This window comes from Melanotaenia boesemani, chromosome 5 (genome assembly GCF_017639745.1).
Source record: "Melanotaenia boesemani isolate fMelBoe1 chromosome 5, fMelBoe1.pri, whole genome shotgun sequence".
Classification (NCBI taxonomy): Eukaryota; Metazoa; Chordata; class Actinopteri; order Atheriniformes; family Melanotaeniidae; genus Melanotaenia; species Melanotaenia boesemani.
In genome coordinates, this window is record NC_055686.1 from 28,763,243 (window position 1) to 28,790,350 (window position 27,108).

At 43.4% G+C, this 27,108-nt stretch overlaps 2 protein-coding genes across 3 annotated transcripts; one reads left to right on the forward strand and one right to left on the reverse strand.

The window, feature by feature from the left end:
- Positions 1-5,672: 5,672 nt before the first annotated feature.
- Positions 5,673-19,240, forward strand: zcchc4 (zinc finger, CCHC domain containing 4). Its single transcript, XM_041986440.1, has 13 exons — positions 5,673-5,860; positions 6,113-6,231; positions 7,223-7,305; positions 7,442-7,714; positions 9,339-9,419; positions 15,703-15,775; positions 15,845-15,986; positions 16,068-16,168; positions 17,401-17,522; positions 18,417-18,492; positions 18,573-18,624; positions 18,711-18,858; positions 18,959-19,240. Exons 1-13 carry the CDS (start codon positions 5,773-5,775, stop codon positions 19,092-19,094), a joined length of 1,494 nt encoding a protein of 497 aa, XP_041842374.1. The 5' UTR covers positions 5,673-5,772; the 3' UTR covers positions 19,095-19,240.
- Positions 9,419-15,028, reverse strand: si:dkey-219e21.4 (nuclear factor 7, ovary). Of its 2 annotated transcripts, XM_041986443.1 has the most exons (7): positions 14,884-15,027; positions 14,379-14,596; positions 13,572-13,667; positions 13,238-13,468; positions 13,136-13,155; positions 12,927-13,057; positions 9,419-10,772 (listed from the first exon to the last, which is right to left on the reverse strand). In XM_041986443.1, the coding sequence occupies exons 2-7, from the start codon at positions 14,592-14,594 to the stop codon at positions 10,171-10,173; spliced, it is 1,296 nt and encodes a 431-aa protein (XP_041842377.1). In that variant the 5' UTR covers positions 14,595-14,596; positions 14,884-15,027; the 3' UTR covers positions 9,419-10,170. The 2 variants fall into 2 exon arrangements, with proteins under 2 accessions (XP_041842377.1, XP_041842376.1); XM_041986442.1 differs by having other exon boundaries at positions 14,379-15,028.
- Positions 19,241-27,108: the final 7,868 nt, after the last annotated feature.

Here is a 27,108-nt window from a genome sequence, read left to right on the forward strand (position 1 = left end):
GGTAGTGCAGCTCATCCAGGATGGCACATCAATGCGAGTTGTGGCAAGAAAGTTTGCTCTGTCCATCAGCACAGTGTCCAGAGCATGGAGGCGCTACCAAGAGACAGGCCATTACATCAGGAGATGTGGAGGAGGTCATAGGAGGACAACAACCCAGCAGCAGAAACGCTACCTCCACCTTTGTGCAAGGAGGAACAGGAGGAGCACTGCCAGAGCCCTGCAACATGACCTCCAGCAGGCCACAAATGTGCATGTGTCTGCTCAAACGGTCAGAAACAGACTCCATGAGGGTGGTATGAGGGCCCGACGTCCACAGGTGGGGGTTGTGCTTACAGCCCAACACCGTGGATGACGTTTGGCATTATCCAGACAACATCAAGATTGGCAGCTTCGCCACTGGCGCCCTGCGTTCTTCACACATGAAAGCAGGTTCACACTGAGCACGTGACAGACGTGACAGAGTCTGGAGACGCAGTGGAGAACGTTCTGCTGCCTACAACATCCTCCAGCATGACCAGTTTAGCGTGACCAGTGCGTCAGTAATGGTGTGGGGTGGCATTTCTTTGGGGGGCCGCACAGCCCTCCATGTGCTCACCAGAGGTAGCCTGACTGCCATTAGGTACCAAGATGAGCTCCTCAGACCCCTTGTGAGACCATATGATGGTGCAGTTGGCCCTGGGTTCCTCCTAATGCAAGACAATGCTAGACCTCATGTGGCTGGAGTGGGTCAGCAGTTCCTGCAAGACAAAGGCATTGATGCTATGGACTGGCCCGCCCTTTCCCCAGACCTGAATCCAACTGAGCACATCTGGGACATCATGTCATGCTCTATCCACCAATGCCACGTTGCACCACAGACTGTCCAGGAGTTGGCGGATGCTTTAGTCTACGTCTGAGAGGAGATGCCTCAGGAGACCATCTCCCACCTCATCAGGAGCATACCCAGGTGTTGTAGGGAGGTCATACAGGCACGTAGAGGCCCCACACACAACTGAGCCTCATTTTGACTTGTTTTAAGGACATTACATCAAAAATGGATCAGCCTGTAGTGTGTTTTTCCACTTTAATTTTGTGCGTGACCCAAATTGATAAATTAATAAATAATAAGTTAATAAATTTGATTTCCATTTATAATTTTTGTGTGATATTCTTCTTCTGCTTGCTTCTTAAATCTGTGCTCTTTTGGGCACCTGCAGAAGAACTTGATGCTTAAAATGTGCTCATTTCACCACCCAGTGCCTAATAAAATGCCTCATTACTTAAGCCTGCTAATCTTTTTAAACCTCATGCCCCTCATTATAATTATGTAATTGTTGTTTATACATTCATTTCAGACTAATTTTCATTCATATTATAGTATATATGTCACACTGTACAGCCCTGTCACATGGATAAAATTCTGTATGAGTTACTTCCTGCTGAAACGGAGCTGTTTTCTTCGTTATGGTCTCAAGGCTGACTGTATTTATAAAACTTGGATTGGCTGCTGATACTTGCCAGTCTGTTATAAACCTGACTTGCTTGGAGAGCAGGATTCCACATAAACCAATATGTGAACGTATGTTTAGGTGATCTAAACGCAGAGAAACTATTAATGTCTTTACTTCCTGAGTTGGAAGCTGTATTATATGGAGAGACGTGGACACTTTTTAATGTTGCAGCAGCCCCTGAGAGATGGTTTCAACAAGCATGATGTCATAGTCGATGTATTAAACCCATTCCAGTGGGAAATGACAACATTGAGTTTTTTCATTGTTTCCAAAGTGATGACTCTAGAAATGAATTTCAGCTGCTCATGCGGTAGCTTCCACGTCTCCAACAGTGCCTTTAACAACATCAGATGTTAACTTTAATAACACGAGCCACCACCTCCACACATCGCTATGCAAATAAATGCAACATGTTTCATTAACTATGGTTGAGGCTCATTACAGTACTGACTGGGTGATGAGGGAATATTCTCTGGCCACCAAGTAGGTCGGTTTCCAGTTGTCCAGAAGTTCTTTCTTTCTGTAAATAGAAAGTCTTGTGTTACACTGGAGTGTGCAGATTTTACATTACAGTTCTGTCACGGATAACAGTAGATAAAGAGACAACGTGTTTTCTGACAGCAATGATACCGCAGCCTTTTAAGTTGTGGTTTGTTATCTGGTCAGCATCAAGGACTTGACGTGACTCCTCATTGTCTCGTCTGGTTGGTTCACTGTGGTCTGGAAACACAGTTTCAGCTTGCATTGTATGTACTTTATTTATTTATTTAATATGTTTTACTCTAAACTGTTTTATGAACAAGTAGCATGTTTTGCCCTGCTCGAGGGTTCAGTGAGGCTAATTCTTTTGTAAGGTTTTGCCTTTCAAAAACCTACCGCAATACAAAGACTGATCTTTGTATCCCCTATACATTCACCTAACTGGAAAGAAAAGTTGGACAGAATTTTCACAGTGTTGATGCCTGCAGCAGCGATAAGAGAGCTGCATAGGATCACTGCTAGAGTTGATATGCCTGTGTACCACACATTCCCCCCACACCATCTGAATTCACGGACATGACTATGTCAAATCCTGAGGGGTACAATGAGCAACTGGTCGCTCTGGAGCAACTGGTTCTCTGGAGCAATTGGCCCCCTGGAGCAACTGGTCCTCTGGAGCAACTGGTCGCTCTGGAGTAACTGGCCCCATGGAGCAGCTTGTCCTCTGGAGCAACTGGTCCTCTGAAGGGCTGAAATGATGCCTGGAGCAACTAGTCGCTCTGGAGCAACTGGTCCTCTGGAGCAACTGGCCCCCTGGAGCAACTGGTCCTCTGGAGCAACTGGCCCCCTGGAGCAACTGGCCCCCTGGAGCAACTGGTTCTCTGGAGCAACTGGTCCTCTGGACGGCTGAAGCAATGCCTGGAGCAACTGGTCGCTCTGGAGCAACTGGTCCTCTGTAGAGCTGAAGCAATGCCTGGAGGAACACTTTCAGGTCCAAAAAGAAAAATGAAGCAAAATGTGAGCACCTTGACATAAAGTTTAGCTACTAGACTTGTTGATAAAGTTGTTGATATTGTTATAGGAGACATGCAGGTTGCAATAAATTATTCCTTTGTGAATGTTGGAAATTCTTAAATTGTTGTTGACATTATATAAAAATGGCATGACTCCCTAAATTCAGTTTCTGTTTTGAAATGGCAAAACTAAGCCAGCTTATGAGAACCTCAAGTTATATTTAAAGCAAATTGAATTGGATTATGTTGCCAGATAATACACTGTGTGCAGAATTATTAGGCAAATGAGTATTTTGACCACATCATCCTCTTTATGCATGTTGTTCTACTCCAACCGGTACAGGCTTGAAAGCCTACTACCAATTAAGCATATCAGGTGATGTGCATCTCTGTAATGAGAAGGGGTGTGGTCTAATGACATCAACACCCTATATCAGGTGTGCATAATAATTAGGCAACTTCCATTCATTTGGCAAAATGGGTCAGAAGAGAGATTTGACGGACTCTGAAAAGTCAAAAATAGTGAGATGTCTTGCAGAGGGATGCAGCACTCTTAAAATTGCCAAGCTTTTGAGGCGTGATCATCGAACAATCAAGCGTTTCATTCAAAATAGTCAACAGGGTCGCAAGAAGCATGTTGAAAAAACAAGGCGCAAAATAACTGCCCATGAACTGAGGAAAATCAAGCGTGAAGCTGCCAAGATGCCATTGGCCACCAGTTTTGCCATATTTCAGAGCTGCAACATCACTGGAGTGTCAAGAAGCACAAGGTGTGCAATACTCAGGGACATGGCCAAGGTAAGGAAGGCTGAAAAACGACCACCACTGAACAAGACACACAAGATAAAACGTCAAGACTGGGCCAAGAAATATCATAAGACTGATTTTTCTATGGTTTTATGGACTGAGGAAATGAGAGTGAGTCTTGATGGGCCAGATGGATGGGCCCGTGGCTGGATCAGTACAGGGCAGAGAGCTCCACTCCGACTCAGACGCCAGCAAGGTGGAGGTGGGATACTGGTATGGGCTGGTTGAGGATGGAGTCAAGCTCAACTCCCAGTCCTACTGCCAGTTTCTGGAAGACACTTTCTTCAAGCAGTGGTAAAGGAAGAAGTCAGCATCGTTCAAGAAAAACATGATTTTCATGCAGGACAATGCTCCATCACACGCATCCAAGTACTCCACTGCGTGGCTGGCCAGAAAAGGTCTAGAAGAAGAAAAAATAATGACATGGCCTCCTTGTTCACCTGATCTTAACCCCATAGAGAACCTGTGGTCCCTCATCAAATGTGAGATCTACAGGGAGGGAAAACAGTACACCTCTCTGAACAGTGTCTGGGAGGCTGTGGTTGCTGCTGCACGCAATGTTGATCGTGAACAGATCAAGACACTGACAGAATCTATGGATGGCAGGCTTTTGAGTGTCCTCACAAAGAAAGGTGGTTATATTGGTCACTGATTTGTTTTTGTTTTGTTTTTGAATGCCAGAAATGTATATTTGTAAATTTTGAGTTGTTATATTGGTTTCCCTGGTGAAAATAAATAAGTGAAATGGGTATATATTTGGTTTTTGTTAAGTTGCCTAATAATTATGCACAGTAATAGTCACCTGCACACACATATGTCCTCCTAAGATACTAAAACTAAAAAAGCCCCACTCCAACTTCCAAAAATATTCAGCTTTGATATTTATGAGTCTTTTGTGTTCATTTCGAACATAGTTGTTGTTCTATAATTAAATTAATCCTCAAAAATACAACTTGCCTAATAATTCTGCACACCCTGTATTTTCAGCAAAAGAAAACACTCATAACACATCTCACCCTTTTCTGCAGCTTTCTCAGCTTCCAGGAAGCTGATTTGAAATTTCTTGTCCTTTTTTCCTGTTGTAAGACAAAAAAGACAACTTGTTTAATTTCAAGTTTATTATAATGTCAATAACAATGCGGTTGTCACGGTTGTTAAACTTTCCTTTAAATGTCAGTCAAGGCAAGTGATTTTTGTGTAATGTTATTAATGTAAATTGTTAGATTTCTGTTAGTCTCAAAGAAAGGCCATTAAAGTGATTAAAACTACCATAAGGGAGATTCAGGACAACAAGATGCCCATTTGCATAAAACACATAAACACTTCATAAACACATAAGTATTGTTAACAACTTAATTTTGAGAATCCTTGGCAATAAATAGAAAATCTGCATAGTTAGAAATCTGGAAAATCCACTCAACTAAACTGAAAAGCTCAACGGGAAAGTTTAAAGCTAATATTCTGAGAATATACTGCAGAGTGAGCGCAGTATCTGATGAGTCAACTTATCTGAGTTGTATAGAACTTTGCTGTGATGAGTAAGGTGTTACTATTACTATATGTGTTACTATATATATAAACCATGGACTGAAGTTCAGTGTAAACTAACTGCATTGTTAATTTCAATGACATAGATCTTTATTAATCAGAATGAAGCTATTTATATTCAGCCAGTTTATGTACCAGTGAATCCTTAATTTAATCAACAAAGATCATTTTAAGTGATAAGGTATAAAATCTATCATCACAAGCTACAGAAAAATCTGAACGATTAGAAAAGAGGTAATGACACCATAATAACATAAATACATTAGTTTATTTTAAACAGACATTTTTCCCGGATTGTTTTGTTATTGGACGACTACCTGCTGATGACGTTTAATCTGTGCGTCCGGAAGCAGCATGGCGCCGTCATGTTAGGCTGAGCAGTGTTATGTTCAAAGTATTTAGGTGAAATTTGTTGACTGTGTAACGTTGATGACATGGATATAACAGAGGTAGACCGGGAAAGTCTGGGAATAGAAGTTATTTTTCCGCAGAGTGGTAACACAACGCCATGTTGTCCGCACGGTGAGGTGAACGCCAGCATCACAGCAACAAACTGCGTTGAGTTTTCTTCTAATTTAAAATAGTCTAGCTTTTTTTAAGTACGTATACACATGAACCATAACAAAAATGAGAATTAATGAGTCAGTAGCGTCTTTTGATCGATTCGGTTAATGAAAAACAAACAAAACACCTCGCGTGGCAGAGAAATGCAACAAGAGCTTGCGTAATTTTTCAGGGCTTTAAACAGGTGATGTCACATGTTGTATTTGCCAGGTCCAACTTTATTATTCGAGAAGGTCGGCAAAGGAAAGGACCAAGGAAGAAGGTTTTATGCGTGCTCCGCCTGTCGAGACAGAAAAGACTGCAACTTTTTCCAGTGGGAAGAAGAAAAGGTACCTTCCGGATTTTACTAATGTCATGCTGTATGTTACTGTACTAAACCTCACATTAAGCCCTCATTCCTTCATGTTTTACTTCTTTTATACCTGAGGGAGACAGTGTATGTCTATATATATTATATTCAACAACTAAAGTGTTAATTTATTTGAATATGAAATAAATACACAAATAAATGGTTAAATATATAATCAGTTTAAGTTAAATATAATATGATTTTACTTAAAACTACAGCTAATGTTTTCAGTATTTAATTGACTACTTGCAGAGGTGCATCATGGGTTTAGTTATATCTGTCAATCTCACCCATCAAAAGTGGTGGGCAGAGCTAACGTTAAGCTTTAAATGTGGCTTCGATTACTTTGGTCTGAAGTAAAGATTACTGCTGAAATTATTTCTGTCTGTGTGTAGCCATCAAACATAATAAATACTGCAGTCTAATATATCTGCAGGGATGTTTTATCTGGGATGGATTTGTAGTGGCATGCAGAGCAGGTTAACCAACCAGGTTAACCAGGTTAGTCTGTTGACGAGTCACAGTGACAGTTTTAATGAGTTCGTGATGCGCTGCAGCACAAGAACCATGAAATAATTCAATAATGATGTAATTATATAGGTTTTATATAAATTTAATGAATTTAAAAGACCTTAAAACACATTCAAGTAATTCTGAATTTATTAAATTATTTCCAAATTTGATAAACTACTGACAAAATTAATTATAAATATCTATCATTATATAATTTGTTAATTTCCAGTTTTGATAAAGGAATCACAGGTTTAGTTAATTATTGTTTTCTCTATTTAATCGTGGCACATTTCTCCCTTCATACACACCAGTCAGACTTTTAAAACGGTCTGACTCCGTAGCCTTCACGGCTTCCATAGATGAACAGTGCTGGTTCGTGTGAGTGACTCTTTGGGTGGAAAGTTGCTTCATATTTGTTTGATCCAAGTGACGATGAGTTTATCTAATTACCTTGAAAGGTGTCGGAGTCTCGGCTGCTGGCCAGGGAAGCAGAGAACAAGGCAAAGAGGCCTCCATTCACGCAGCAAGAGTACTGCAGCAGGTGAGTTTCCCTGCAGGTGAGTTCAGATGCAGGCAGGTTGAGGTGTATACAGGTTGGGGTGCAGGTGAGTTTGGCTGCAGGCCGGTTGGGGTGAAGGTGGGTTCGGCTGATAAGCGTCCCTGTGTTTGTGTACTAGGTTCTGTACCTTTGTCGGCCTCCCCGTTGGAGAGAGGAAGTTCTGTGAGGATTGCCAGCTGCTGCTTCTGCCTGCAGATCTTGGTTCTCACCTTGATCATAAAACCTGGTCCATCACCGCAGCCCAGCTGAGAAGACCCAGCGTCCTGCTGCGTCCGCTGGACAACAAGAAGAGCAACGCCCAATACCTGTTCACCGACCGCAGCGCACACTTCCTGCTGGACACCTTTGCTGCTCTGGGGTACAGGAAGGTGCTGTGTGTGGGCACGCCCAGGTGAGATCAACACTGATATTCAACCAGCCAATCACACGGCAGCATGTAGACACAGCGAAGACGACTTGCTGAAGTTCAAACTAAGCATCAGAATGAGGAAGAAACGGGAATGTAATGTAATATTCTCCCTTTCTTTGAGGGGCTGGCGCCCCCCAGTTATGATGTAACACTGATATTTTTTATTCTATGGGGGCAGGTGGAGGTGTGTTACCGTACCAGGTGTCCTATGTGATGTAGTTCCCCAGAAATGCTTCTTCGGCTGTGAGGGAAAGCTCACAGTGTGAAAGCAGCGTGGTTTTTGTCCTAAAACTTAACATCAAGAACCATTTGAAAAGCTTAACGTATTCTGGATCCGTGTCGTATCTCGGGCGTGCTCGAGTTTTTGCCAAGGAACACAGGAGAGACAATTTAATAACTCGTGTTCGCTAATGTTGAGTTTATTAACCAATGGTATGAGAGGAATGCTGCTTCGCTCTTAAACACTTTGTGAACCAATCTGAAGTTGAGCAGGGCTTTCGAAAGGTGTGGTAGGGATCCAGCTGCAGTTAGATCCACGCCTTCAGCTCGGAGCAGAGATGGTGGGGAATTCTGTAGCTGGAAACATTGAGGGTGGAGGGTCAGCTGGCGGAACCTGGTCATTACCTGAAATTTATGCCACTTATTTAAGGAGACATGCTCTCTGTCGGCCTCTGGTGGGAGTGGCTCACCTGCATGAGCGAGCTCACCTGTCTGCACATCGGGGAGGAGGAGCATTGTGAGTCTGAAATGGCATGGCATCATTTAAATAAGGTAAATAACATCAGGCCGTTCCGTTTATCAACTCTGTCTATGAGCGCGGATGGAAGAAATGTTCAGACGCAGCTGATGATGAGGAAGTTAGCTTCTGATCTGGGATGTACAAAGAGGGGAAATCCACTGCTTTTTTGGGACCCAGACCACATAAGACCAGGTCCTGCTGAAAAACTACCACTTAATATGGTGGTTTCTGGACTGAATTATTCTACAGAATACGAAGATCCATAGTTCAGTTCATAATTGTTAAATCTATTATTCTGTTTATAAAAAAGGAAATAAGAGGTAATTTTATGGGTTTTTTTTTGGCATGCAGAGCACTTTAGACCAAGTCCTGCTAAAAAAAACTGCAAGACTTGGGATATTTATATCTTTATATCTTTATATCTTGACTGAATTATTCTACAGAGCATGAAGATCCATTAACACAGTGTCTGATATGTGAAACCTTTATTCTATTTATGAAAACGTATACCAAGGCCATTTCATTATGTATTGTTTGCGATAACAATAGACCCCCCCCCCCCCCCCAGCCCCACCACAAAAAAAAAAATCAGGTTCAGGATATGTTTTTTGTACAGAACAAAGTACAAAAGTTACAACGTACATTAATCATTAATCACAAAGTACAGAATACATGTTTTTTTTTATCAGTTTTTTAGTCATGAAAACAATCTGTTTGTTAAACGAGTAGGATGAAAACCTTTGATTCATCCATACTGGTTCATTCATACCGATTCATCCATACTGATTCTTCTGTACTGATTCATCAGAAGTGATTCATCTGTACTGATTCATTGTATTGATTCATCTGTATTGATGGCTGCTTCAGGCTTCAGGAACTGATCAAACTGAGGAATCTGGAGCCAAAACACCAGGAAATGAAGAGTCTGCTGCTGGACATTGATTTCAGGCAAGTTTTCTCCCTTGTACCATTTTTCCTGCTGTCTGGATATCATGCAGGCTATAAAACTTCACCCGAGTTTCAGATACGTTTCCCTGCTCAGTAGCTGCAAGCACATGTCAGGTGGTTTCCTCCAAGCATCTTAATGAGTTTTATAAAGCTTCCTGTCTTCTCTCAGACTGAATGCCTGTTCAGTCCAGGGTGGATCATCTGCTCCAGGACTTGGTGTTTGAGATGCAGGTTGAAGGGCTGAGCTGCTTTTCAGCCTGGATCGTGAATGTTGGGATCTTTCAGATGTCAGAGCTTTCAGACATGGAGCGATGCATTTAAAGAAGGACCTGCAGGTTTAGCTGTAGACACTGCAGAGCTGTAAATATGGATCAGCATAGGACTGGAAGGTGTAGATGAGAATGCCGGGGCTCAGCTGGTTGTGTTCTTCTTGAACTAAATCCTGAGTGCATCCTTGTGTCCTTGGACAAATCACTAAACCCTAAATCCCCCCCAGGATCTTCTCACTGATGTTGGAAAAGCTGCTGCTGAACAGAGACTGCATCTGTAAGCATTTTGTACAACCAGATCAGGGTTGCTTTGGGGGCGTATGTTTCATACTGTTGATTTCTCTGGTGTCTTGGTTCATCATCTATCCAGAGATGAGAGGACAATTTAAACCAAGTAGTTGTAAGGTTCTCCAGACGGAGGTTCGAAGCTCCAGACAAAGCTGGAGGGGGCAGATCTGGAAGTCTGGGGTACATCTGCATCATCATGCGGAGGTGAACTGGTAGGTGAACTTAAGGTGCTCTGGCCAGGTCTGGTTCTCCGTTGGTCTCAGGAAGCGTATGGCGGGGTATAAAGGTTCGGTGAACTGGTGATGAACCCTGTCGAACACCGGCGCCACTGCTGCTGAGAACCTCTGTAGGACATCCATGGTGTCTGCATCATAGAACGTCAGCTGACCCTTATCGTAATTCACCCACACCCCCACCTTCCCCACCAGACCCTGCCCAACTCCCCGACACGCCACCTGTCGGTCATTATGCCAAGTAGACAGATTCTTGTTTTTGAGTTCCACGCACCACGAGTTCCTGTTCCGACCCAGCTTGGCGCCCTTGTCCCGGCCCTTCCTCTCCAGGCTGCCGTAGGCCACGCCCACTGCCCAGGTGGAGCAGCAGCGGACGTCGACTTCCCAGTACCTCTGACCTGCAGTAATTGGAGACGATCCCAGTGCACAGCACACCTTGTCAAACTGGAGAGGATGTTCAGGACCAGGACGAGCAGAGCCACTGAACAACAAGCCCTGCCCCTTGGAGGTCACCATGATCTGTGAATGGCAAGTTTGCCTGTCAATCACAGTGGGGGAGGAGTCTGAAATCAAACATAAGATGTGATATTAACTTCCATTTTCAAAGCAGAAATCAGCCAAACAAGTTGGACAAAACCACAGAGGACAAAGCGTTCTGTTTTTTTTTTTTTTTTTTTAATCAATCCGCTGATATTGAATAATTAGTTGAACTTCCTTCAGCTAGCAGCCAGATACACCATCACCATAGTACATATGTACAGGTGATGAGATCCTTCTCTATGGGGATGCCGTGGAGCATGGTATTCCCACCTCTGGGAGGAATCTTGGTGTCTTTAGTTGTAAATTAGCAGACAGGCTTCGCTCTGTTTAGCTGAGCTCCTAAAGCCTCCTTTACATGTCACAGTAAAGAAGCTTACGAAAGTTCGAAGCTACGAAGTTACAAAGCTTCAGTTCGCCTTTTACGTCCTTTCTGGGTGTCGGTTTTCAGAGAGGTTGCAGGTTTGTAGCCAGATGTTGCTAACTGAGTGCCGGGAATCATGAGGACAGGAAAGCTGGGTTAGACCAGAGGGGGGTGAATCACAATGCAGACGTGGTTGACTCAGAACTGATGTTAAAAAAAATCTATATTTTTTTTAAATTAAAACTACTAATAACAGAATGTTGAAGTCCAGCACTGTAAAAGCTAGCGTGTGGAAGGACTTTGGCTTCTGTGGTGGTGCTGGTGCAGCGCCTCCTCTGGTGAAGGCTGGACTACGTTATTTAAAAGGTCCATTTTTGGGGGCACACAACAAATACTGCTACTATTTTCCAGTTGGAAGTACGTTCAAATTTCAAAAGTAGGAATAAGAAGCCTATGCAACATATGTGAAGCAACACTACATACGTTTCCCACATTAAAGACGCAGGTTTTTTCAGTGACACCGGCTAATCCAGCATCATCTTCATCCTACCTGTACTCTGAGATCTCTCCAGCCAGTTAAAGATGGTCTTATCCTGACTCGGCTTCTCTCTTGTTTTTTCTCTTCCCTTTCTTCCTCCAATAATGTATTCTTAACTTTCTTTGCTGAATCAACCCTGGTATGCGTTTAAAATGGCTAGTTGCTAGCGTGACGTGGTGCGTAAAGAGAAACTCAGCTATAACGTCACCCAGCATCATGGAAGAAAATGTTGTACAGTTCAGTTTCACAGCATCCAGGAATGTCACTGTGCCATCACACAAGTAAGGAACGCAGAGTTTCAAGGTCGGAAAGTTGCGTAATGCATCTTCTTCCATGCTTCTAACTCGTTTTGATGGTACACTGATTTTTTATTATGCACATTCCTGGAGCTGATGTTGCCCTCAGCATCCCAATGAGACAAGACAAGAAACTGCACTTTGCTTTAGAGCACTTTGTTGCACACAAGCAACTGGATATCAACAGACTGGTCTTTTTAAACATGCACCATGACTAATTCATCAAAGAAACCCAACAGGACATTATCGGTAGAAGAGGGAAATAGAAAGAGAGGAAGAGACAGAGCAAGAGATCAGAGTCAAGACTGACTTTTAGTGGCTGAAGAAATTTCAGAGAAGAGACGGGACAAAGATGATGCCGGATTAGCCGTCGTTAGGGGAGATCTCGGAGAAGGTGGGGATGATGCTGGATTAGCGAAGTGAACTCCGAACTGCTTTCTGGTGGATGTGTTGTCTAACAGCCATTGTAGCTGAACATTTATGGAAACAACATTTAACCACATCTGACGTGATCATGTGCATCTACTTGGTTAAAGGAACACATTAGATGCTCATTCTTCAATCAGAGATCTGCCAACCAATTTTATTCTTCATGAGCCCAGAACCAGGCAAAGAAAGAAAAGATTAATCTTTTGCATTAGCTGTTCTAAACTTTGAAACCGCCTCTGTAGCTCCTATAAATGAAATCATAGCTATAGACCCATGTCTTTTTCTTCCTTTTGGGCTTAGATAATTTTACCTTCCCAACAGATTTTATCATGATGGCTGTCGTGTTCCAGTAATTGCTGATTTATTCTCTGAAGCCTTTTGGTCTAAAGTAAAACATGAAGATGGCGAGAGAAACATGAAATATCTCTGCCTGCTTGGGTTGATGTTAACTTCTTTTCTGATTTGTGGTGGTAGATTATCCATCTCGAACAGTTTATTTAGCTTTCATTCAACCTTCTGAGGGTTCCATATGGGCTAGAAATACTAGTCTTACCCAACAGTAAAGTCTTCCTTTGCAGCTGGACCTTCAGGTTTTTGGAGATGGATGAAAGTGTCTTTAGAAGTTTCTCAAATCTTTCTTCATTCAGTCTGATTTCCCACTCAGAAGCATCAGGCCTCTTTGAACTGGAAGAGTAGTGGCCCAAATAAAAACTACGATCTTTACAGTGAAGACTTCCTCATAATGGTGCAGCAGTTCTTTACCTGAGACCCTCAAAGTGACCCTGAGACGAAACACAAGACATCTGGGTTAGAATCAGTCAGACAGCTTCAGTCATGAAGTAAAAGCAGAGCTGTGAATCAGACCTTTGTTTCTTCCTCCTCATTGCAGTTCAGAGCTCTCTGAGTGCTGCTGATGCTCTTAACGACCTGGTCCTGATGCTGTACCCAGTTCTTCAGAAGCTGGTCCAGCCTGGTCCGTCTTTGGGTCAGGTCCAGTTCCAGAGAGTCCAGGACAGCCTGCTCGTCCTGCTTCAGGATGTCCTGCATGTTCTCAAAGTGTTCCTGAACCTTCTGCTTCATTACCTCAGTGGTCCTCTAGAGTGGATTTTAGACATCATCAGCAGCAGCCTGTGCCCTGCTGGACTCTCTGACAGCAGGAAGAGGTTCTTGTGTTGCTGCTACTTGGCTTCATACTTACAGTCAGATCAGCTTTGCGTTTCTTCAGAGACTGGATGTGGCCCTCTGTCCTGGATCGCTCAGCCTCCAGCTCCTCCATCCGTCTGGACAGCTGCTCCTGGGGAGAACGAGACATTATCTATCTATCTATCTATCTATCTATCTATCTATCTATCTATCTATCTATCTATCTATCTATCTGTCTATCTGTCTATCTGTCTATCTGTCTGTCTGTCTGTCTGAATTTATACAACACTTTTCATATCATTTCTCACTAGAATATTTACAGAAATAACAGTCAGTCTCATTTCTTACAAACCTTCTGATTGAGTCCACAGTAGAATCTGAACTGAGGAAAAATTTGTCAAATAAAAGAAATAAAAAGAGAAGCATGACTATTGCCCTGGTGGCCCACCTGACCGACACCCAGGCTCTAAGGACCAGCAGACGGTCAGCAGTCTGGTCCAGACTTTTTCTGACATGTCCACGGAGCACTATATTAAAGACCACTCTCCATCAGCCTCCATGGCCACCAGGTGGAGCTACTCTAGACAATATCAGAAAGGAACAAGTCATCTATTGCTCTTTCTTCTTTTCTCTTGAAAAATTAAAATGCTTTTTGTTTTAAACCTTTTAAACATGAACCCATGAGCCAGTTAAAAGGTTAAAAAGTTAAAATTCAGTTTGGTTTTAAAAACATTTCCTGCATCCTCAGGTCTTCAGGTCCTCAGGTCTTCAGGAAAGTCGTTCTACAAACGTGGACCAGAGGAAGAAAAGCCTGTCTTTAGAACTGGGATGCTGTAGCTCAATGATCCACTGGTGTATTTACCTTTGAAGGCTGCACATCTCTGGCCAGCCTTCTCTGTAGTTTTGGTGAAGGAGGGAATGGCTGAACAGCCCTGTCGCTGCTGGAGTCCAGAGGAATGAAGCTGAGCCCTTCATGCAGTAAAGCAGTGATACCAGCAGAGGGCGCTGGAAGCTCAGGCTGCACTGACAGAGCAGCTCCTGGCTGAACTCTTCCAGCTGATGACTCTCTGTCTGCCATTTCTGAAGAAAAAAAGCATGTCAAACTAATTTTCTTCCAAAGCATTTCCAGTCTTTTGGTAACAATCTGGCCTTGAATCAGTCCCACAGCTTCCTGGAAAGTCTTAGAAACCTATTTGTTAAAGCTGCCGATTTTGCAAAGACCTGCTTCATAACTGTTTCTCAAAGTTAATTTTTTAACTTTATAAATGTTTTAAACCAGAGTTTTCTGTTAAATAAGCTTTATAATTCTCTGCACAATACGCAGTTTTAATTCCTCATTACGAAGCAAGTTTGGAAGCCGTTCTTACCTGAGCTGCTGGCACCACGTCTCTGCACCTGGTTTATGAGAAGAATGTGGGTAGAACGCACAGCGAGGGTGTGTTTCACAGCTACAAGCTTCAGCCTGCAGCACACCAGTCGTTACCTGGAGAAAGAATCTGAGCCAGTCAGCCAGACCAGGTAACAAGCCAGCCAGGTAATGATCCAAGTAACAAGCCAGGTAACCAGCCAGGCCAGGTAACAAGCCAGCCAGGTAACCAGCCAGCCACGTAACAAGCCAACCATGTAACGATCCAGGTAATAAGCCAGGTAACCAGCCAGGCCAGGTAACAAGCCAGCCAGGTAACCAGCCAGCCACGTAACAAGCCAACCATGTAACGATCCAGGTAATAAGCCAGGTAACCAGCCAGGCCAGGTAACAAGCCAACCAGGTAACGATCCAAGTAACAAGCCAGGTAACCAGCCAGCCAGGTAACAAGCCAACCAGGTAACGATCCAGGTAATAAGCCAGGTAACCAGCCAGGCCAGGTAACAAGCCAGCCAGGTAACGATCCAGGTAATAAGCCAGGTAACCAGCCAGCCAGGTAAAGATCCAGGTAACAAGCCAGGTAACCAGCCAGCCAGGTAACCAGCTAGCCAGGTAACGATCCAGGTAATAAGCCAGGTAACCAGCCAGGCCAGGTAACCAGCCAGCCAGGTAACGATCCAGGTAATAAGCCAGGTAACCAACCAGCCAGCCAGGTAGCAAGCCAGCCAGGTAACGATCCAGGTAACAAGCCAGGTAACCAGCCAGGAAACAAGCCAGCCAGTGTTTGCTGAAATGTAAATGTGAGTTCTTTGTGTTGCAGATACGCCCAGTTTTACAGTCAGGATGAGTTCTGCCACTACAACATGTTTAACCACCACTTCTTTGATGGACAGGTAAGAGGTAACCTCTGTCAGCTCCGTCCATCAGTCCAGCTGCGGATGATGAAGGTTTTCCTGTTTCAGGCCTCTGCTTCAGTCCTGAACACATTTCTGGATGGGGAGAAGGTGGTGATGGTTGCTGACCCTCCGTTTGGAGGCCTGGTGAAGCCCCTAGCCAACAGCTTTTCTCTGATATCACAGACATGGAGGAAACTGCAGACCTCAGGTCAGATTCACTTCAGCCCTGAAGGTTATGTAGCTATAAAATAGATAAAAACAGTAATAATGGCATCATTTTACTCTTCAGACGCTGGTGGGGTCGACATGCCCATGATGTGGATCTTCCCATACTTCTTTGAAGCTCGTATCTTGGAGTGCCTTCCCTCCTTCTCCATGTTAGACTACCAGGTATATTTATAATTAACATGAATAGATGGATAGATGATAGAAAACTTTGTCATTGTAAAATAATGTAAAACACAATACAAATATATAAAAAGCATAATGTAGATATAAACAGTATTAAATATGTCTTCAAGATAAGTAGATAAGCTGCAAATAATAAGGCTCAATTAAAAAAATTTAAAAAAGGAAAAAAAATAAAGCTTTAGTGATTTACCCTCCATCGACCCCTCTACTTCCGAAGCTACCCCCTCCACGAACCCTGTACCTCAGGAGCTACCTCCTCCACTGACCCCTCTACCTTCGGAGCTACCCCCTCCACGAACCCTCTACCTTCGGAGCTACCCCCTCCTGCAACCCCTCTACTTCCAGAGCTACTGCCTCCACTAACCCTTAAGCCCCATTTACGCCTAATCGCTGAAGACAGATACACAAATGGACAGTTTTGTCCGTCTTCTGCATCGTTTACATGCGTATTTGGTCCGTTTTCAGAGGCCTTACAGATGCACTGCTTGATGCAACAAACGGAGCAAACCAGAACCCACGGGGACAGTGTTCAGCAGTATAGCTGACATATGACCATCAAATTAAACAAACCAAGGAGGAAGAAGAGTAACAGGATGAAGAAGATGAGGATAAAAGTATAGATAGCGCAAGCTTTTGAAGAAAGGTTGTGTGAGGGTTTCAGTCGTGTTGGCTGGTTGGAAACAGCTTTATAAAAATTCATTACCACCACCAACCAGTGTCTGAAACTGATTTCGAATCGCAGGAGTGAACTCTGAACTCACTAGTGAACGAACTGACTTCATGACCATTAATAATGGCAACATAAAGTATGAGGATGGCAACATATGAAAACGGTTGAAACAGATTTAGCTATTTACGTACAAAAGGGAGCATGAATGGGCCTTAACCCTTTCTGGTGCTGCAGGTGATATAAAACATGACTTAGAAGATGATATATTTGATGTTGACATATTTTTTTAGAAGTTTAAAAAAAACATGATCTCATCTGCTAATCTTGTGGTTTTAAGACCACTAACGATACAAAATTAATGCGCCAGCTGAAAAGAAGCAGTAAATCTGAACCTGAAGGACCCTAAAGCAAACATCTTCCTTTCTGATCTGGAACTGTTAACGATAAGATGTAATACATAGTGAAACGTCCGTCATTAATATTGTTCTAGTGTCTTCAAACGTGTCCTGGTGTGAAATCTCTCTGTTTTCTGTCTAACAAGGTGGACTATGACAACCATCCTCTGTATAAACACGGGAAGACCGGCAGGAGGCAGTCTCCTGTGAGACTCTTTACTAATGTATCACCCAAATGCATCATCCTGCCCAAAGAGGAGGGTTACAGGTACCTACACCTCTAAGTATAACTGCATATTTCATTTTCACTCAGTAAAAGTCCAAAAATTCAGCTTTTATTTTTTTATTTTTTACTCATTTTTGTAACGCTTATCACAGACAATCCTCAGAGGTTGGGTTTCTACCAGATCTAGCTCAAATTCCCACCCAAACCCTGTTGTATATGATCTGATGCTCGTCTTCTGCCCCCTGGTGGACGCCTTTTGTACTACAATAATTTTGACATACACGGTACATATGACGTTCATGTATGCTAATTATTTTTGTTTCTTTTATTGCATTTTGTTACTGGGCCAAATAGAGACTTTAAATAACAAAATGATTTTCTGTCCTTTTTTTTTGGGGTTAGGGGTTAAAGGCTTCATGTCTACAAATAGAAATTGTCCCATGCACACAGAGATTCCTCCCGATTCTCTGAATCTTCTGATGATATTCTACACTGTAGATGGTTGCTCTTCAAAGTCTGAGGAACATTTTTCTGAAATTGTTCCATAGTTTTAGGTCCAGTTTGTCTCAGATTGGTGAACCTCTGTCCATCGTTCCATCTGAGAGACTCTGCCTCTCTGAAATGCTCAGCAGGTGTTTCTGCTTTGTACCAGTTACTTTTCCAGCCTTTTGTTGCTCCTGTTCCAACTTTTTCCAGATGTGTTGCTGCATCAGATTCAGTATCAGCTCATATTTTCCACCACATGATGAAATGTCTCTGTTTCATCCTCTGATATGTTGCTTATCAGTTTGGTAAAATATGTTGATTAGATTCTGGCTTTATTTACATTTCACATAGAGACCCAAACTTGGATTGGGGGTTGTGGCCTGTGCGTGTGCATACTGTACATACGTGTGGAAGATGTAATGCTGAATGTGGCTGTCTCTGTTTCTTTAGGTTTTGCTCTGTATGTCAGAGATCAGTCTGGTCCCTGAACAAACACTGTGCCAAATGCAACATTTGTCCATCTAAGGTATCAAATTGCTGCACATGCATTGCTCTGTTGTAAGGAAGTCTGTGTTATAAAGGTGGGTTCTGTCTTGTTGTCTCCAGGATGGCCGTGAATGGAAACATTGCTCAGCGTGCCAGAAATGTGTGAAACCATGTGAGTACATTTATGCACATTCCTGTCAAACATAGCAATGAGTTAGATATTTCTCTGTTATGAATGAATGAATATCTTCCCGTTAGCCTGGACTCACTGTCCCGCCTGCAGCCGCTGCGCCCTCCCTGACCACCCATGTGGTCAGGCTAAAGGAAAGGAGGGCTGTTTTAGCTGCAGCAGCCTGGAGCACAAACACAAATCCTGCCCTCTGAGAAATGCACCCAGAAGCAGCTGGTGAGAAGCGTCCTCACCTGGGCTTAAAACTGTTTTCATTGTCTTTAATTGCTGCCCGTCCTGACTTGTTTGTGCTCCGCTCTGTGTTTCTCTCGTTCAGGTCTAGACCTGAAGCCAAGGGGAGGGGCAGGAAAGTTTCTCATCATCCTGCTGTTGGGAGTGAAGGCAGGAGAAAGCGTGGAGCAGCTGGCAGGGCGAAGACATGGGACGGGTTAGGGTTGGATCAGTCTCCCTGAAGGAGGCAGCTGTGCAGCCTGCCGCTGTTTCTTCTGTTTAAAGCTGAATGACTGTACAGTATTTGATGATTAGAACATTTAAAATCCACTGTAGAAGAAGAGCTTGGCTTTTTCTTTTATTAAAACCCTTCCTCTATCTTCTTCCATCCCATCGTTGTGCTTTCTGTCTAATTTGGTAACAGTGTTGTTTTCGTCAAGGATGACGATAAGGAATTTATTTCGTTGACGAACCTTTTTTTCATGACAATAACGAGGCTGTGGCGAGCTAAACATGGCTCTTTGATGACGAAAGCAGGATGAGACATTTGTGAGATTTCGTTGACGAGACGAAAATGTTCAAGGGCTGATTGTCCGACATTAAAAATGCATGATATTTCTACCTATTGTTAGCGCAATCTGTCAGTCAGCAATGCTACTGCACCTTTGCCACGCCCACCACCAGACGTGCAGTGCGAACACAGACAAGCAGTTTATTCATTCATAGATTAATTGTGGCGGCAGCGTTAACGAAGGGGTTTGGTGGTCAGAAGCGACAAAACGATATATGGACATATTTTAACTAAAATCCATCATAATTTTGCTGGCAGACCAGGTCAAGTTGAGCATGTGTTCCTCATCCATTGCCCATATTTTGGGCATGTGTATGTTCAGGGTGGAGTATTGCACTTCAGAAAATTCTCAGAAAGAAAGTCACAGTTACCAAAGTAAAGATGTTGTTGCTCTTTGTTTTTTTTTTTTAGAGTAATTGATTCCACAGTTAGCACTTTATCTGTGTAATGCATAACCCTGCATAAAGTAATGCATAAAGTATTTGCTGTTGGCTGTGAAACCTTCTAAGTCTAAAACCATTCCTTTTAACCTATTGATGAAAATAACTAATTAACAAGTTTATAATGTGTTGCTGTATGTTGAACTTATAGATCTGCTATTTTCTTGTGTGACATTGTTGTATGAAAATAGGGAATCAATTCATGAAAAAGCTGAAATATAGAAGTAAAAGGTTTCTGCCCAACAGCAGTAAAGTAGCACGGCAGCATTGCATCCCTGCTGATGGGAAAGTCTCGGCTAAAGCTTTCAGTCTAGTAAAGGATCTGGTTGTTATGCAAAGGCATTCAGGTTAACTTGTTTTATGAATTGCAATACTTGTTATAACCCGTCATCCTTGATTCCACTTTTTAATACGTGTTATTGACCTAAATTAATTTGGTAAAAGACTAATACTTTTCTTTATTTGACTAAAAGTAGACACAAACCTTTTTGAGTTCGGCGACTAAAACTGGACTAAAACTATCAAACTTAGAAATGACCAAAATGTGACTAAAACTAATTTGCATTTTGGTCCTGAAGACTAAACCTAAGACTAAAACTGAGATGCCTGCCAAGAACAACACTGTTTGGTAACTGAAAGATAAAGGTTTTTACATCCAGGATGGTAAAATCCACCATGTTGACACAGTGAGCCATGTTTTTCTCTCGACTGCATAAATTCAGTGATAGGTCTGTTATTAGATCCACCAGCAAAGTAAAGACCTGATGTCCATATTGCAGGTAAAAAGTAAGCATTGTTTGATGAAGTTAGCAAAAAAAAAGACTTCCCATTTTTAATTTCCTGCAGCAACAACAGTGTTTATATGTAATTATAGAATAGAAATACTTTATTAATCCCTTTGGCGAGTCCTCAGGGAAATTTGGGTACCAGCAGCAATACAACACCAACAGTAAAGCAGGACAAGCACAAGACACAATATATACAGGTACAAAGCAAAATAGAGGCAACAAGGTGCAAGAAAAGCACAAATAGAATGCAATAAATAACAATAAGATAAGTTAAATAAAACAATATAAACAAGCATTGCACACAGTAGAGGTGGTACAGATTCCCAGTTCACTATTGCACGTATAATAAATAAATAAATTATGTGATATTGGCTAAAAATACACCAAGTGTTTACAGGTGCTTCAGTGTATAGAATGATTACTTCAGTCACCAGCCAATCAGATCATTTTTATGTTGTGCATTTTTATCATTTTATAATGTGGTTTTGGTGAAAATATTTTACATTATGTCTATTTTGGGAAAGTGCAATGATTATTACCTGTTCCTTTGTTTTTCTTTTTACGTCGTCATACATGCTCTTGTTTAGGGAATAATTTTCATGGAATTTTATAGCCAAAACTCCAACCCTAGATGGAAAATGTAAGTTCACAGATCCTGAAGCAGGTTTTCCATTTTAAGTAGTTTTATGCTAGCACGGGATCCTGCATAAATGTTGACAAACATGAATGTTTAATACTTAACTATCTTTAACTTCCTGAGAAAGGAAAACGTTTTCTGAACAGAGCGTTCTGAGCAGGATTTACTTTGTATATACTATTAAATATACCTGTCTTTCCGGTCCCCTCCAGAATTCTGCTGCCCTGAATGTCACAGAGAACAACAGCTTCTTCTGTCCTCAAATCGTGCTTCACCTTTTCGGTTATGATAGTGACACGCTTGGAAAAGTCCACTGTCATGGTACCGCTGTGAAAATGGTGTGCCTCCACCCTTTTCAGCCAGTCGTGTAGCGAGACGCCAACGTTCATCCAGTGGTGTAGTGGGACGCAAACGTTCATCCAGTCGTGTACTGGGACACCACCGTTAAGCCAGCCATGTAGTGGGATGCCAACGTTCATCCAGTTATGTAGTGGGACGCCAACATTCATCCAGTGGTGTAGTGGGACGCCAACATTCAGCCAGTCATGTAGTGGGACGCCAACATTCATCCAATGGTGTACTGGGACGCCAACACTCAGCCAGTCGTGTAGTGGAATGCGAAAGTTGATCCAGTCGTGTAGTGGGACGCCAACAGTCAGCCAATTGTGTACTGGGATGCCAACATTCAGCCAGTTGTTAGGTGGAATGCCAACATTCAGCCAGTCGTGGAGTGGGACACCAACATTTGGGCAGTCATGTAGTGTAACGCCAATGTTCAGCCAGTCGTGTAGTAGGACTGCAACATTCAACCAGTCGTGTAGTCAGACGCCAGAGTTCATCCAGTCGTGTAGTGGGACACCAACATTCAGCCAGTATTCAGCCAGTCATGTACTGTGATGCCAACATTCAGCCAGTCATGTAGTGGGACGCCAACATTCATCCAGTCATGTAGTGGAATGGCAACATTCAACCAGTCGTGTAGTGGAATGCCAACATTCTTCCAGTCATGTAGTGGAATGGCAACATTCAACCAGTCGTGTAGTGGAATGCCAACATTCTTCCAGTCGTGTAGTGGGATGGCAACATTCAGCCAGTTGTGTAGTGGAATGCCAACATTCTTCCAGTCGTGTACTGGGATGGCAACATTCAGCCAGTTGTGTAGTGGAATGCCAACATTCAGCCAGTCGGGTAGTGGGACGCCAACGTTCAGCCAGTCGTGTACTGGGATGCCAACGTTCAGCCAGTCATGTACTTGGATGCCAGTGTTCGGCCAGTCATGTAGTGGAACGCCAACATTTATCCAGTCATGTAGTGGGACGGCAATATTCAACCAGTCGTGTAGTGGGACGCCAAAGTTCAGCCAGATGTGTAATAGGACGCCAGCGTTCAGTCAGTCGTGTACTGGGACGCCAACTTTCATCCATTCATGTAGTGGGATGCCTACGTTCAGCCAATTATGTAGTGGGACACCAACGTTCATCCAGGCGTGTAGGGAACGCCAACATTCAGCCAGTGGTGTAGTGTAATGCCAGTGTTCATCCAGTCATGTAGTGGGACGCCAACATTCAACCAATCGTGTAGTGGGACGCCAACGTTCATCCAGTTGTGTAGTCAGACGCCAACGTTCAGCAAGTCGTGTACTGGGATGCCAACATTCAGCCAGTTGTTTAGTGGAATGCCAACATTCAGCCAGTTGTGTAGTGGGACGCCAACGTTCAGCCAGTCGTGTACTGGGATGCCAACATTCAGCCAGTTGTGTAGTGGAACTCTAATTTTCAGCCAGTCGTGTAGTGGGACGCCAACTTTTGGGCAGTCATGTAGTGGAATGCCAACGTTCAGCCAGTCATGTACTGGGACGCCAACGTTTGGGCAGTCATGTAGTGGAACACCAACGTTCAGCCAGTCATGTACTGGGACGGCAACATTCAACCAGTCGTGTACTGGGATGCCAACATTCTGCCAACATTTTATACCTCACTTCAGTGATGATAAAGATGTATGTGTGCACTCAGAAAACAAAACTTGAGCATTTATTAACAATAAGTAGAAAGAGATGTGACTTCAGAGGCTGATCCTACAGTTTCAAGTTACAAACACAATCATAGTTAGATTTCAGGGTGTGTGCAGACAAAAAGAAGTTTCAAGCAGGAATAAACTCAAACAAACAATGTGACCTTAACTTCTCCATTAAGTTACTACATTTCTCTCTCAGGCTGGTACATGCAAGTCTTTAGAAAGCATTTAAAGAACTGCATTTAATTCAGCTCAGCTCCAAAACTGTTTAGTAACATGTAGTGGCAGATGTCTGCATGCTCTGGCGGCTTTAATGGACCCAGTTCAGTTCAATTTACTGAACACATAAAAAGTCTTTACAATGTAAATATTTTTAGCCACTGGCCTTTTTTTGCGATCAGTCGGATCAGATTCCAGATGCCATTAGAAATCTTTAAATCTTTTCAATACTCAGCTGTTGACTTGACCTAACCACCAGACATGAGCCAAGAATACCATAGAACAAGGGCTTTGCAGTCTCATGACGCTCCATGTTTTAGTCCTGCCACATGATGGCAGTGTTGTTTATGCTCTGCTGTTGTGTTTCCACGCAGTACTTAAATACAGAGGGTTTTTACTGGTTACAGTGGGTAAAAAACTACTAGACATGCAGATTCTCTAAGTTAAGGTACACATCTACACACAGAAAAACACACACTGTATTTAATAGCTTCCAGTGGAACAGCAAATGCCTGATTTTTATTTATTTATTTATTTTTGGTTGTTTTTGTCCTTCCTACCTTTCCCTGTCCAGCATGGTGGCGGCAGAATGATGGTCTGGCTGCTATGTTGTGCCAAACAATTTTGCTTTGCCAAGACGGGCTTTAGGCTCCTCTTTATAATCAGATTTATTAATTTATTTAGAATTATGGAATTTATATAGTCTTGTTGAACCTGACCGGAGGGGATAAAAAAAAGCACAGTAATGGAAAGAAGTAAAAAGGAAAGTAGAAAGAAGGAAGAGGAGATAAAGATCTAGTAGATAGAAGCAACAAGTTTCAATCCAACCTAACACCAGACAACTAGCTGCTACACCTGTACAGAAATACAACAGAGAGTTTCCTACAGCTTTTATAGGTAAACTAAGCTGACAATCATCAGGAGTTCCTAAAAAATAACCAAGACAGTGACAATAGCATGTATCACAACAACAACCAAAGTACCAGAAACACACACGCCTGAGCCAAAGCATGTCTTAGTGTATAAACCCAACCCAAGACACCTCAGTGACTGTGTCAGCATACAGAGGATGAGGAATGAGGAATGATAAGAGATGAGCGTGATCCTGCAAATGTGACCAGGCCTTTACGGAGGCTAGAGGCAGACTAGGGCGGCTTAGAGACCTGGGCCAACAGCAGCAATCCTGGAGCACCAACCCAAGTCCCCCCACGACGAAGATCACCTCAGACCCACCCCGAGGACGGCAGAGGAGGGCCCCAGCCAGAGCCCCCCACGGTCATGGGGTACAGGCCCTGGGGGGCCAAGATCAGCAGCCGTCAACCCTGTCAGGCACCGGCCATCCAGGGTCGCCAGAGTGAAGGGGCCAGGGCCCCAAGAGGGCAGAGGGCCTACACCATGCCCAGGACCAGGCCCCTGCAGAAAACCATCCCTGGCCAGCACCCACCCCAATGTTCCAGTCACACACCCTGGGAACCAGGCTACCATCTACCACTCCCCTATCCTCTTACAACCCTCGTCCCCTCCTCCAACCACTCCATCCTCCCTCCACCTTTCCTCCTCCACCCACCCGGCCATTACCCCCATCTATACATATCATAACCCCTCACACACAGCATCCCCTGTGCTGTTCGCACCAACACTCCCTTTCACACACCCACATCACACTTAACCCTCCCACCATGCCCTGTGGGAGACATCCCCAGTGGACCAGAGGATAGCAAGAAAGCCGACGCCACCCTTCCCCCTTCAACCAAACCCATATGCAGCAGACTGGACACCCCCCAAGGACAAGCAGCCCCCCCATCAGCACAGCTAGCCCGTATCCCAGCCCCTCCTCCTGCCTGTCTCCTGAGGCGCCCAGGAAACAGGGGTGTGTAAGGACTCCATTGACCTCCCCTTCCCCGCTCATGAATGTGTGTTGTTTGCGATTAAAATTGAGGGGCAGTAACCACACCGTGCTTGGAGCAAGGCCACATGAGCAGCCCCGCCCACCATGCACTACATGGCACGCCCCCAGAAATGGACAGATGGATGGATAGACGGACGGACGGACGGACGGATGGACGGACGGACGGACGGACAGATGGATGGATGTGGTACTTATCACTTCCTCCCAGAATCATGTGCTGTATATGTTAAAGGTGAAATGGGAAGACTGGTGACTCTGCTGCCTTCAGATGTTTACCCGGTCTGAACATTGACAGCAACCAGACACAGGAAGTCTTCCCCTCACTCTGGATACATACTGACTGATTGTTCGCTTCATCTTTCAAGGTCTGTGAGTTGGTGGTATAAGGTCTGCAGCCAGAAATGTATGTCCTCACACAATGAGACTTCATTCTGATGCTTTAACTGGTTCTGCTGAGCAGTGTGAAGCCGCAGGGCATGTTGTAGAAATCCGCAGAAACAATAATGTGGAAAACAAGAGAAAGCAACTAGAAATTAGGAAGGACAGATTCAGTAAACTGAAGCAGAAATGTGAAGCAGGTCAGTAAATCATTTAAAGAGGCTGAACACTGATTTGTGATTCAAATGCTAAACAGGCTGAGAAAGATCTGGATCTGACAGCCTCCCCTCTGTGAAATGCAAATGAGATAAAACCAGGAAAAACATCTAATTAGATATAAAAGTGGAAGAATGGAGTGTTTTCCTTTCTGCTCTGTTTCATATTCACACATTAAAACACCGGACCAACGTGAATGATGTTTATATGTAGAGAGAAATGAGAGTAGCGGGTCGGGTATGGTGGGAATAGAGATGAAACATGTCTTAAACATTCGAACATTTCTTTCCTCTTATTTTCTACAACACACCAAATTCATATCGTCCCTGTGATGGACTGGAGACCTGTCCAGGTGTATCTGCCTCTCGCCTACAAAATGCTGGATTAGCCTCCAGCTATAATGGATGGAGGGATGGACACCAAATTCCTTAAACCATCATGTTGTTTTAGATCATTAAAAATGAGACATTCTGCATCGCAACACAATCAGCCTAATATGATAAGAGAATATACAAAACCTAATGTGAGGCTGGTCCCAAACAGACCCGGACTCCATCAGACCTCTGAAGGTCTGATGTGGTATCTGCTACAGCTGTCAGCAACAGATCCTTTATGTAAGCTGTGAGCAGGACCTCCATGGTTTTGACTTTCTTCTCTGTTTTTTATGAGGTTGTGAGGGAACGTTACTGAGTTGAAAGAGACTATTGCCATCAGAGAATACAGCACATGTTCGTACATGTCAAGGTAACATCCACATGAATTCCAGAACCCCTGGTTTCCCAACTGAACATTACCCTACCAATTCATTATCTCCACTGGTTCACTTTCTTCCCATAAACATCCTGGTTTCATGTCTTTCCCAGATAACCAGCAGCATCAGAAGATTCTACACTGTGGTCATAAAGGGATGGACATGGTCAGCAACAATACTCAGGTAGGCTGTGCTGGTTAAACCAGGCCATGTTGGTACTAAGGGGCCCAAAGTGGGTCAAGGAGATGGATGGATCCATGTTTTCGTGATGTTTCCACCAGATTCTGAGCCTGGCATCTGAATGTGGAGCTGAAATGGAGACTCATCAGACCAG